At 49.1% G+C, this 13,446-nt stretch overlaps 2 protein-coding genes across 2 annotated transcripts in view; both read left to right on the forward strand.

Annotated features, from left to right (window-relative positions):
* UBAP2L (ubiquitin associated protein 2 like) overlaps positions 1 to 13,446 on the forward strand; it is a 775,602-nt gene that overhangs the window by 706,359 nt on the left and 55,797 nt on the right. The gene's annotated exons all lie outside the window — the stretch shown is intronic.
* LOC144799281 (uncharacterized) lies at positions 4,176 to 10,034 on the forward strand. The gene is made up of 2 exons (XM_078670522.1): positions 4,176 to 8,511; positions 8,752 to 10,034. Exon 2 carries the CDS (start codon positions 8,835 to 8,837, stop codon positions 10,032 to 10,034), a length of 1,200 nt encoding a protein of 399 aa, XP_078526648.1. The 5' UTR covers positions 4,176 to 8,511; positions 8,752 to 8,834.

Below are 13,446 nucleotides of genomic sequence, written 5' to 3' on the forward strand. Positions count from 1 at the left end.
TACTTTCTGGTACCCAAGAAGGGCAATGGGGGCCTATGCCCGATCTTGGACCTAAGGAACGTCAACGGCTTCCTCCGGGAAGGAGAAGTCAAAATGCTGACACTGGCTCAGGTCTTAGCTGCCCTGGACCCAGGAGACTGGATGGTAGCGTTGGACTTGCAGGACGCTTATTTCCACATCCCCGTCCTGCCGGCCCACCGGCGCTACCTGCGGTTCACAGTTGGCCACGAGCACTTTCAGTATACCGTGCTCCCCTTCGGCCTTACCAGTGCCCCACGGGTGTTCAGGATGCTTGCTCTTGCTCCGGTCTGCCCTAGACCCAGGAGACTGGATGGTAGCATTGGACTTGCAGGATACCTATTCCCACATTTCCGTTCTGCCAGTTCATTTTCACGATCTACAGTTTACGGTGGTCCACGAGCACTTTAAGTTTACAGTGCTCCCTTTTGTCCTCACCAGTGCCACTTGGGTGTTCGCCAAGGTGATGGCGGTGGTCGCAGCTCATCTGCGCAGGTTAGGGGTGTCAGTCTTCCCCTACCTCGACGACTGGTTGTTGAAGGCGGGCTCGCCCCAGACCGTCTCAGCCACCTCCAGACTACGGCCGACCTCCTGCATTTGCTGGGGTTCTCCATCAACGTGCCGAAGTCACACCTGTGCCCCTCTCAGAAGCTCCTCTTCATCGGAGCGGTTCTAGACTCGGCGCAGTTTCGGGTTTATCCTCCCGAACAGCGGGTTTGGGATATTCAGGCTCTGATTCCGATCTTTCAGCCTTTATCCAGAGTCTCGGTCAGGTTGACGCTGCGGCTTCTGGGGCTAATGGCCTCCTGCATCCTTCTGGTGCATCACGCCCGGTGGCAGATGCGGGCTCTGCAGTGGGACCTGAAGTTTCAGTGGGCCCAGCATCAGAGCAACTTGTCCGACCATGTCTTGATCTCGGAGGGTACTGCAAGACAGTTGCAGTGGTGGCTCACGGACCGCGATTGGGTCAGTGGCAGATCCCTCTCCCTACCCGGAACACGTGGTTGTGACGGACGCGTACCTCCTGGGCTGGGGGGGCCACATGGGAGAGGCGGAGATCAGAGGCCTCTGGTCTCCGGCGGAGTCCCGGCTCCACATCAACCTTCTGGAGCTGCTGGAGCTGCGGGCGCTCCGACCTGCACTGAATGCATTCCTCCCCTCTGTCCGGGGGAGTGTAGTGCAGGTGTTCACGGACAACACCACCGTCATATGGTACTGCAACAAGCAGGGCTGGGTGGGGTCGTGGACCCTCTGCCAGGAGGCTCTGTGCCTCTGGCAGTGGCTGGAACACCAGGGCGTGACCCTGGTGGTTCAACACCTGGCAGGTTCTCTGAACGCCAGGGCGGACGAACTCAGCCGTCGGTGCATGATGGATCACGAATGGTGTCTGAACTCGGACGTGGCGCAAGGTCTCTTTCAGCAGTGGGGAGAGCCTTGGTTAGATCTATTCGCCACAGAAGAGTACACGCAATGTCATCTGTTCTGCGCGTTGGAATTTCCAAGGCGGCACTCGCTCGGAGACGCTTTTCGTCGCAAGTGGAGTTGCGGTCTATTGTACGCCTTTCCGCCTATACCACTTCTGCCCAGAGTGCTGAAGATCAGGCGCGACCGGGCCCAAGTTATCCTTGTGGCTCCGGACTGGGCACGAAGATACTGGTATCCCGAGCTACTCGGCATGTCGGTCGATCCCCCGATTCGTCTGCCTCTTCGGGAGGAACTTCTGTCGCAGCAGCAGGGGATGGTCCTCCACCCGAACCTGCCTAGTCTCCACCTCCAAGCTTGAAGATTGAGCGACGACAGTTGAGGCCATTTGACTTGCCTCCTGAAGTCTGTAATGTCATTCTGGCACCCAGGCGTCCCTCCACAAAGTCGGTATCCGCCTGCAGGTGGAACAGATTTGTGGCATGGTGCACAGCATAGGCTGTGGATCCACTCTCTGCCACCCTTTCTGAGGTTCTCCTTTTCCTTCTTTCTCTTGCCCATCAGGGCTCTGCTCTGGGCACTATCAAGGGGTACCTTTCTGCCCTTTCCGCCTTCTTAAGGCTGCCTGATCAGCCTTCCTTGTTCAAGTCCCCAATTGTAAATAGGTTTTTGAAGGGCATCGCACACGTTTCCTCCTGTTCCTTTCGTGATGCTCCAGTGGGACTTGAACCTTGTACTTACTTACCGAATGTGTGCTCCCTTTGAGCCGGTCCATAACTGTCCTCTCCGTCTTCTTACTTTGAAGACTGCTTTCCTGGTTGCCATCACCTCTGCCAGGAGAGTGAGTGAGCTCCAGGCTCTTTCTTCTACACCTCCTTTCCTCTCTGTCCATCCGGACAAGGTTGTGTTGCGGACGAGACCCTCTTTCCTGCCCAAGGTTGTCATGGCCTTCCACATCGGGCAGTCCATTACCTTGCCCACCTTCTTTCCGCCTCCGCATCCCTCGAAAGAGGAAGAGAGGCTCCACCGTCTGGACCCAAAACGTGCGCTCTCTTACTATCTGGATCGCACACGCCAGTACCGGGTGGATGACCAACTCTTTGTTGGTTACGTGGGCGCTAAGAAGGGAAAGGCGGTGCACAAGCGGACCATCTCTCGGTGGATCATCTTGTGTATCCAGGCGTGTTACTCCTTGGCTAAGAAGGAGCCCCTTGTTGGACTGAGGGCTCATTCCACTCGGGCCACGGCGACTACCACTGCCCTGGGCCGAGGAGTGCCCTTGCAGGACATTTGCCAGGCAGCTAAGTGGGCCTCGCTGCACATGTTTTCAAGACACTATTGCCTGGACAGCCAAGTCTGGAGGGATGGCTTTCCGTCCTCCAGGACTTTCTAGTGTGATTATTGGTTCGCAGACCCACCACCGGGGTTGGTATTGCTGGGGTATCTATCACTAACGTGTCTCCTTCAGATGCACAAGTTACTACTTGTGTAACGATATATCTGTAAGAGACATTAGTTAGTGATAGATTCCTTACCGACTCACCCATCCTCCCCGTTCTGCGAACCGATATCTAGGGTAAAGGTCATCCCCTTTCAGGGCCCTAGTTTCATGGCACCAGTGTTGGTTCTATCATGGCTCTGCGTATCTGGCGCGGAAAAGCTGTGCATCAGAACTGACGTCAGCACGTGAGGGCGGCGTCCAAGTACTCCGTCATTCCGGCGCTAACGATGCCGACTGACGCGGAGCCGAGGACGACGCCTGCCGGTGTGCAGGGGTATTGCTACACAATTTTCCGGATCCATTCTGACACCTGGGGATATTCTAAGGTAAGGAATCTATCACTAACGTATGTCTCTTACAGATATATAGTTACACAAGTAGTAAGTTGTGCGTTAGGTCGTTTTTCAGGGGACATATCTAAGATGCCACCTGAGTGCATTTTTTCATTAAATCCCACACAGGCATCAGTGAGGGTTCAATGTGCTGAGAAGCTTGTTACCAAACTTCCTAATTTTCAGTAAAGCCTGTGTGTGTGTGTGTGTGTGTGTCTGGCCACAATAGCCTTGAATGCAGTTTAGGGAAAGAACATAGGCCCTGGGTACCTGTTTGGCAGAAACCCAGGGCACACTCAAAAGTACATCTACAGTTTGTTCAGCAGTTTGGCAAAAAGTGGGGGCAATCATGCAAAAAGAGGGCACTTTATTACAATCCTGAGCTTGTTAGAATGAGCTTCGATCAGGCTGCCCCTTCGGGCAGATCTTATGACGCAGCAGGGGAAGGTCCTCCACCCGAACCGGTCAAGACTCCGCCTCTTTGCATGGATATTAAGCAGCGTCAGTTTATAGCTTTTGTCTTTCTCGAAGTTAGCACAGTTATTCTGGCAGCCAGGCCTCACTCCACTAAAACGGTGTAAGCCTGCCGTTGGCAAAAAGTTGTAAAATACTGAACAGAAAAGTCTGTTGGCCCTCTTTCTGCCTCTCTCTGATAGTCTTCTCTTAATTCTTAACCTTGCCCAGCAGGGCTCTGCTTTGGGCACTTTTTTTTTTAAGAAAGATTTTTATTTTTTTCTTAGCATCAGTGCAGTATAAAAGCCATTTGCAAATGAATTTAACGTCACACAACACTTCACAGTTAAGCACAATCAACATTTCAAAGTCACATCCCTGCATTCTACCTTCGTTATAATCTGAGCCCTGTTTATAGTCCCTTTGGTCTTTCTTGTCATTCCGAATCTGAATCGTCATCTTCTCGCTCAGGCGGTGGATCACATATGTCTCCGCTGTATTTATTCCAGGCTCACCAGATTTTACTCCACTTTTGGGGGCACCACCGATTACTGAACACTGTTCTTTCGGCTTTGGGCACTTTTAAGGGTTATCTTTCAGCTCTGCCCGCTTTCCTGTGGACCTGACAACCGTCTTTGATCAAGTCCCTTATTGTAAATAGGTTCCTGAATGGGCTTGTACATATTTCCCCCCCCCCCTGTGCCTTTCATTATTCCTCAGTGGGATCTGAAACTGGTTCTCACTCAACTCCTGTGTGCTCCCTTTGAGCCACTTCATAATTGTCCCTTCCAGTTGCTTACTATCAAGACATCATTTCTAGTAGCATTATCTGCCCGGAGAATGCTGCAGGCACTAGGCCGGTGGTACAAAAGGGGGTGGTGATGGACGGAGCATCTGAACCAATCAAACACTCACACCCAGTCAACAGATCTGGGTTTAATCCATCACCGTTCTTTAGCCCACTCTGCCATTCCAGTTCAGACATGGCCATATGCAAATCAGTCTGACCCTGTGCCTCATGGGAACAGTCCAGCCCGAACTGCCAAGCCACGCCTTCCCTGGACCGGAAACAAGCTTCTGAGGACCGGTTTCTGGCATTTCAGCAGTCTTCAGCCCGGCTTGCTTGAATCCAGTGGCAAAGTGAGCAAGGGACTCACGTCTGAGCATACCTTGCCAACTTATGGCCAACAAAGTGGTACAAAAGGGGGTGGTGATGGACGGAGCATCTGAACCAATCAAACACTCACACCCAGCCAACAAATCTGGGTTTAATCCATCACCGTTCTTTAGCCCACTCTGCCACCCCATTCAGACATGGCCATATGCAAATCAGTCTGACCCTGTGCCTCATGGCAACAGTCCAGCCCGAACTGCCAAGCCATGCCTTCCCTGGACCGGAAACAAGCTTCTGAGGACCGGTTTCTGGCATTTCAGCCGTCTTCAGCCCGGCTTGCTTGAATCCACTAGGCCTAGGCCTACCCACACAAGTGAGGTACCATTTTTCTCGGAAGACTTTGGGAAACGCGGGGTGGGTGGAATTTTGTGGATCCACGCAGATTCCAGAACTTTCCACCACAGAAATGTCAAATGTTTTGACAATTTTTTAGGTCTGCAAGGGATTTTGGATAACAACCTGTTGAGAGCCAGTCAAGTCACCCCATCCTGGATTCCCCTTGGTGTCTATTTTTCAAAAATGTACAGGTTTGCTAGGTTTCCCTACGTGCCAGCTGCGCTAGGGCCCAAACTCCAAATGTAGGCACATTGACAAAAAAAGTCGGTGCCTAGTGGGCTTTCTACCGCCTATGGGGGAGAGAGTTTGAGAGGGGAGAATCAAGGGAGGGGTGGTTCGCCCCCGATATGCCCCCAAGGGGGGCAGAAAGACTGGCAATTTTTGTTGTGGGGCTCCCGGCAGCCCTGAGCACGGAAGGGGTTAAGAGGTATTGCTTTGGTATCTATTCGACAGGTGAGTAATCTGCAGTTAGACTAATCCATCGGAAGAACAAGTTCTCCAGTAATGGGGTGTCTTTCATAGATTCACATGCCTGAATCATTCCCCGACGTCGGAGTGGAAGTACCACGGTACATAAAAAAGCAATAATATGCCATAATATAGAAAACTTGGTAGTAACCAACCAGGAAGTAAGGTAGCACAAGCTACAGGAGAAAAAACTTCCACACTCATGACTATCCTAGTCATTTTGTACAGCCCAAACTACAGCCAATCAGGCGTCTGCACCCACCAGAAGGTTCTCCTCAGAGGCTCAGGCTCTCAGATTTTCTACCGCCCGTCGTGTGAAGGGAGTCTCCCTGAGCCATGCTCAGTACTTCTCTATTTTCCTTCTGGAATCTAGTTGTGAAGATGTCTTCCTCTAAGAAATCTTTGTTCAGGCTTTGCGACTCTTCTGGTAAGCTCCGGCTTTTTAAAGAAGATCCCCACAAGAAGTGCATTTATTGCCTATACCCTGATCATCAAGTGAAGGACTGCAAGATTTGTAGGACCTTCCCTCAGAAGACCCTTGGGGACAGAGAGGGCCGCCTGCTTTTGTGGCTACAAAAGCTCAAGGATCAAGACTATCCTGTTTCTGAGGTAGGCAGTATTGCCTCTGGATCTACAACAGCTTCAAGGAAGAGAGCTGCTGAAGAGTGAAGAGGTGTCTTCTCCTGGGGCCAAGATTGTAAAGAGGCAACAATCTTCTAAGGAGTCTGAGGGGCCTTCTACTTCTAAGGCTACTCCCCCTACTAAGGCCAAACTTGGGCCATCCACACCCCCGAGAAGGACAACCAAAAAATTGCCTCAAAAGCTGACTTCTGAGAAGACTTTATCTCAGAAACAGACCCCTTTGTCGACGAAGATCCCTGTCGACGCAACATCTACGTTTAGGGTAACTTTCACTTCACCTAAACTTGAAATGTTAATGTCGATGGCGTTTTCACCGTCGGCGATGGTCTATGTCAGACCTATCTCGTCGACTAAGGAATCTTCATCTGCCATTGTCAGCGCCTCGTCGGCGGCCAAGCTGAGGAAGATTCTGTCGACGATAGCTTCGTCGACGCCACCGTCGACGGCTGCTCCATCACCGTCGACTAACATCCCGTCATCGACTAATCCTACGTCGTCGACGAAGACACTGTCATTGACGAAGACACTGTCGGTGACGACGACCTCTTCATCGTCTGGAGCCAAACCTCCGTCGATGGGGCCTCCATCGACACCGCAACTGTCTACATGTACCACCATGCAGGTTTGGTCACAGTCTACAGCTTTCACGCCACGCCAAAGCCATCCTTGCTTCAGAGAGGTGGTTCTGTTCTAGAACCTTTGCCTCCTCTACGCCTGTCACCTCAAACAGTACCCCTTCAGGTCCCTGACAAGTTACTGGACTCTGAAGATAGTGAGGAGGAATCTGATATGGATGACAGGTTTGGGACAGCACAAGTCCTTCTGAATTGAACATCAAATACCAAGAGGACGATCAAGATGACCATCATTCGCCTGAGCTTGTAACATCACCTGTTACAAATGTCCTCTCAGCTCAGATGCCAGTAGCATTGCTAACAAATCTTCAGCACATGCTAAATGATTATTACAGGCGTTTTCCACCGTCGGAGTCGACTCTGTGCCTCCTACACCTGTGGTGCAAACGCCAATATCTGATTTAAGACCTTCAAAGTCTCCCCAACCTGTAGTGTCCCATCAGCCTGAAGAACCACATTCTTCTGAAGATGGAGAGAGAAGGGGAAGTCGATGACGGATCCATGATGTCGAGTGGGACGATTATCAAGTCCAAACACCTTCTCCTTCGCCTCCGGCTACTGCTGATTCACCTCCGGTTGACGTGGGAGGATTCCATCTTCTAATGGAGAGAGCTACAAAATATTTTCATATTGACATGGAGGCTACACAACAAGAATGCATCCTTTATGATTTCACGGATCAGCCAAGAAGACAGGTTAAATCGATACCTATTATCGATTTCATTTGGAAAGGGGGGGTTAAAGTCATGTCTACTCCTGCATCTATTCCTCCAGTACTGCCGAGGATAGATAAAAAAAATATAAGGCACCTGAAAAGTCCCCAGCTTGCCTTATAGGACACCCGAAATTGGATTTGGTGATCATACAGGCTGCGCAGAAGCGGTCCAGAAATCCTTCCTCTCCAATCGTAGCCCCACCGGATAGAGACGGCAGGCGTCTGGATGCAATTGGTAAACGTGTCAACCATGGCAGCAACCACAGTCCGGGCTGCCAACACATTGGCCATACTGGGCGGATATGACCGGCAAATGTGGTCTGACATCCCGCCATATGTCAACATGCTTCCAGAGCCCTCCAAGTCAGAGGCTTTGAAAATCCTGCAGGAAGGTGAACGGATCTCGTCGGAAATGATTGACTCTGCAGTTGATGTCGCTTCAACTGGTTTCAGGCAGTTGGCAGGAGCTGCTGTCTTGCGCAGGCAAGGCTGGCTAAGAGCGACTTCGGTCCGCCAGGAGGTTCAAGCTAAGGTGTTAGACATGCCTTACGACGGAGAGTTTTTGTTTGGCCTGCATATTGAGGAAGCCCTGCAAACCATTAAAAAGGATACTGAGACAGCTAGATCCCTGGGCACCTTACAATTTCGAAAGCCTCCCTTTCGAGGTGCGAGAGGACGTGGATCGTCCTCTACTAGAGGAGGTTATAGTCAGCAGTCCTCCTACAGGCAAGGGAATCAACATTACCAAGGCCAGTGTTACCAGTCCTACGGTCAGCGCAGCACTAATTATTAACAAAACAAAAAGCCTGCCTACCGTGGAAAGGATCAAAGACAGTGTGTCATCACCTGCCACCGCTATTGCCTCAGTCTCACATACAAATTGGAGGAAAAATCTCAAATTTCTACTCAAAATGGTCCTCAAACAGGTGGGTCCTGGACATTGTTGCCAAGGGCCATACCCTTGAATTCGAAAAGTTTCCTCCAAATGTTCCCCAAAAGGCCCACCTCCCGCTCGTCTCAAGGAGTTGTTTTCCCAGATCAATTTGATGTTAAAGAAAGGAGCAATCGAAAAGGTTCCTCGGGGTCAAAGAGAAGCAGGATTCTACTCTAGATTCTTTCTGATAAAGAAAGCTGGAGAATGGCGTCCAATTCTGGATCTCCGTGCTCTAAACAAGTATTTGAGAAAGCTGACGTTCCGGATGTTGTCACTCCAAGAAATACTGCATCTTTCGGCAGGAGAATACATGGCCACCTTGGATCTCCAAGATGCATATTTCCACATCCCCATTTTACCTCGGCACAGGAAATTCCTACGGTTCAGTGTGGCTGGCAGGGGTTATCAGTTCAAGGCCCTTCCCTGTGGGCTACGCTCGGCACCCAGGGTGTTCACAAAGGTCCTGGCCCCAGTAGCAGCACACCTCCGGCAGGAGGGAATACAAATATTTCCATACTTAGACGTTTCCTTATCAAGGCGAGTTCTTACACAAACGCAGACAACCATATCCAGCGGTGTCTGTGTCTCTTCCAGTCACTGGGTCTCTGTCAATTTCAACAAGTCACAACTAGAACCATCCCAAAGACAAGCTTTCTTGGGAGCAACCCTAGACACACAGCTAGTCCAAGCTTTCGTGTCGGACGAAAGGCAAAACAGGATACAGGACATGGCTCGGAGTTTACTCTCAAGAAAGTCCGTTTCAGTCCGACTATTCAAGTCTTTTCTGGGGATGGTCTCTTCTTGCATTCCTTTGATACCGAATTGCCGTCTCGGGATGAGGCCTCTTCAAGAAGAACTCAGCCTGCAATGGCTGCAAGTCTCCGGCTCATTCGAGGACCTCATCTGGATCACCCCTTGCATCCGAAGTGCTCTTCTCTGGTGGATTCAGAGAAAGAATTTACAACAGGGTTGTGCGTTCCTCCAAGACGCACCAAACTTTACAATCACCACGGACGCATCCCTCGAAGGTTGGGGAGTACATTTTCAAGGGCTGACTATCAGCGGGAAATGGACTCCTCAACAGAAACTCTGGCACATCAATCTGTTGGAGCTGAGAGCCATCTTCCTAGCCCTAAAGTCTTTTCACGCAATCATCCAAGGAGCCACAGTATTGGTTCGCACAGACAATACTACCAGCATGCACTATTTGAACAAACAGGGAGGAACAAGATCGACTCTTCTGTCACAGGAAGCCCAAGAAATATGTGCATGGGCAATACGACACATAATCAATCTTCTGGTGGTCCATGTACCGGGAACTGCGAACGTTCTTGCGGATACTCTCAGCAGGACAAAGGTGTCCACCCACGAATGGGAACTTCAACCAACCAACGGTGGATCTGATTTTTCAGCAGTGGGGTCATCCAGATCTAGACCTTTTTGCGACCAAGGAGAACAGCAAATGCCGGTTCTTTGCAAGCTGGCATCCCCACAAGGACTCTCGGGGGAATGCGTTTATGATCAACTGGTATCGAATATATGCTTACGCCTTTCCTCCGATACCGTTGGTTTCCAGGGTTCTTCGGAAGATGAAGAAAGAACCGTGTCGCCGGATTCTTATTGCCCCCAGATGGCCTCGCCAATACTGGTTCACCGAGCTCCTTCTATCGGAATTAGAACCAATACAGTTTCGACCGATTCCGGACCTCCTCTCCATTCAGGATGGTCCGATTTACCACCCGGACCAGACATCTCTGAAATTAACAGCTTGGCGCCTGAGCACCTTTAATTCGCCCACCTGAATATCCCTGCAGATTGCAAGGAGGTGCTAGCTAGAGCACCTGCTACAATAAAAACATACAGACTTAAATGGAAGAGATTCTGTATCTGGTGTCATTCAGCTGGAATTCATCCTTTTCTGGCCAAGCCAGAGCAGATATTACCTTTTTTCTTACATCTGGCAAAATCGGGATTATCTCACGCAACTCTAAAGGTTTTCCTAGCAGCCATTTCAAGGTACCGCCAGGAAGGGTCCACTTCACTCTATTCTTCAAGAATAATACAACAATTCTTCAAAGGGCTTTTCAGAATGTTCTCTCCTGTTCGTCGTCCGCCGCCATCGTGGCATCTCAATGTAGTGTTAGCGCAGCTCATGCGCCATCCTTTTGAACCAATTCACAGCGTAGATTTGAAATTTCTTACATGGAAGGTGTCACTTTTGTTGGCTTTAACTTCATCTAGAAGAGTCAGTGATGTCCAGGCCTTCACGGTCCATCCACCTTTCCTGCAGTTCAGGTCCGATTCAGTAGTGCTCCGCACAAACCCAAGATTCATGCCTAAAGTGCCTTTGGACTTATACCTGAATGAGCCAGTCATCTTAACCCCTTCGCTTCTAGGCCTTTTCCCCTCCTGTGCTGAGGCTTTTTTTGGCGTTTTGGAGTAGTGCGCGCTTAGGCCCTTGTAACTTTTTGACCACATAAGGTATCCACGCCAAATTTGCGTCCTTTTCTTCCAACATCATGTGGATTCTAAAGGCGCCCTGGGTTTGTGGATTCCCTTGGAGGGGGCCCAGAAATTTAGCAAAATATAGTGATTTTTTTGTTTTTTTCAGAAAAATGGGAAAAACGGGCTGCAAATGAAAGCCTCTGGGTGTTTCCCTGAAAATGGTATCACAAAAAGGTTTGTGGGGCTGAAATCTCCATTTTCTCAGCTTTCAGGGAATGACAGACTTTTGTCAGAGAACCGAAATTTTTCACTCAGTTTTGGCATTTTTCTGGGACATAGCCTATTTTTGCTATTTTTAGAGCTTTCCACCTCCTTCCAGTTAATGGTAGAAATGAGTTTGAAAGCAATAATGGATCCTGGAAAGCTTTACATTTTCGAAAAGTAGACAAAATTCTGAATTCAGAAAGGGGTCATTTCTCTAAATCCATGAAGGTTTCGTTATAGAAACTAACAGTTAGATATTGGAATATTTGAAATTTTGTTGAAAAAAACAGCCTTTTGTCTCAACGTTTTCACCTATAACTTTTTCTAATTTTGACAGCTCTTGGAAAGCAATATACCGTTACATCCGTTAGACCTTCCTGGTTGTGGGGATATATAGGACTTGTAGTTTCACCAAGAACCCGACGAACCCAGATCCAAAAACTGAGCAGCAACTTGCAATGGTATTTTTTCATTTACTGGGTATAGTGCACTTTGTCTTGGAAAATGTATACATGAAATAATCTGTATGAAAGACACCTATGTATTTCTGAATTGGGTACAAATTATAGACTTCAGAAACAGTATATAATTTCACATTTTCAAAGTTGGGAATACTCATACTAGCATGAGAATGATTGGTCATTTTTCATAAAGATTTTTTTTTTACTCAATGTCTTTCATTCAAAGGGAGAAATGCATGAAAGCTCAATTGGTAATAACAGTTGATTTACAAATCTGAATTACCCCAAGTGTCCCGATAAAAACGGTACCTCACTTGTGTGGGTCGGCCTTGTGCCTGCGACAGGAAACGGCGGAAAATGCAACGTGGTCACACCTAAATTTAGCAGTTACAAATTGACCCTTTTTTGGCAAAGTGCCTACCTGTAGTTTTTGCACCCTAGCTCTGCCGGCACCTAGGGAAACCTTGCAAACCTATACATTTTTGAAAAGTAGATACCCAGGGGAATTCAGGATGGGGTGACTCGACTGCCTACCACCAGGTTTTATTACCCAGAATCCCTTGCAAAGCTAAGTTTTTCACAAAATAAACACATTTTCCTCACATTTCTGTGGTGGAAAGTTCTGGAATCTGCGTGGATCAACAAATTTCCACCCACCCAGCGTGCCCCCAGGTCTCCCGAAAAAAATGGTACCTCACTTGCGTGGGTAGGCATAGTGGCTGCGACATGAAACAGCGCAAAACGCAGCATGGTCGCACCTCAATTTCCCAGTGAAATTTAGCACGATTCGGACAAAAAGACTACCTTTTGTTTTTGCGCCGTAGCTCTGCCAGCACCTAGGGAAACCTAGCAAACCTATACATTTTTGAAAACTAGACACCCAGGGCAATTCAGGATGGGGTGACTCGCCTGCCTACCCCCAGGTTTTGTTACCCAGAATCCCTTGAAAACATAAAAATTTGACCAAAAAAACACATTTTCCTCACATTTCTGTGGTGGAAAGTTCTGGAATCTGCGTGGATCAACAAATTTCCACCCACCCAGCGTGCCCCCAGGTCTCCCGAAAAAAATGGTACCTCACTTGCGTGGGTAGGCATAGTGGCTGCGACATGAAACAGCGCAAAACGCAGCATGGTCGCACCTCAATTTCCCAGTGAAATTTAGCACGATTCGGACAAAAAGACTACCTTTTGTTTTTGCGCCGTAGCTCTGCCAGCACCTAGGGAAACCTAGCAAACCTATACATTTTTGAAAACTAGACACCCAGGGGAATTCAGGATGAGGTGACTCGCCTGCCCACCCCCAGGTTTTGTTACCCAGAATCCCTTGCAAACATAAAAATTTGACCAAAAAAACACATTTTCCTCACATTTCTGTGGTGGAAAGTTCTGGAATCTGCGTGGATCAACAAATTTCCACCCACCCAGCGTGCCCCCAGGTCTCCCGAAAAAAATGGTACCTCACTTGTGTGGGTAGGCATAGTGGCTGCGACATGAAACAGCGCAAAACGCAGCATGGTCGCACCTCAATTTCCCAGTGAAATTTAGCACGATTCGGACAAAAAGACTACCTTTTGTTTTTGCGCCGTAGCTCTGCCAGCACCTAGGGAAACCTAGCAAACCTATACATTTTTGAAAACTAGACAC

The sequence above is a fragment of the Lissotriton helveticus genome, chromosome 12, assembly GCF_964261635.1.
Source record: "Lissotriton helveticus chromosome 12, aLisHel1.1, whole genome shotgun sequence".
In the NCBI taxonomy this organism is placed as follows: domain Eukaryota; kingdom Metazoa; phylum Chordata; class Amphibia; order Caudata; family Salamandridae; genus Lissotriton; species Lissotriton helveticus.

Bases quoted from the DNA above. Each gene is read 5' to 3' on its own strand.
- LOC144799281 (XM_078670522.1), top strand. From the start codon at position 8,835: ATGGCGTCCAATTCTGGATCTCCGTGCTCTAAACAAGTATTTGAGAAA.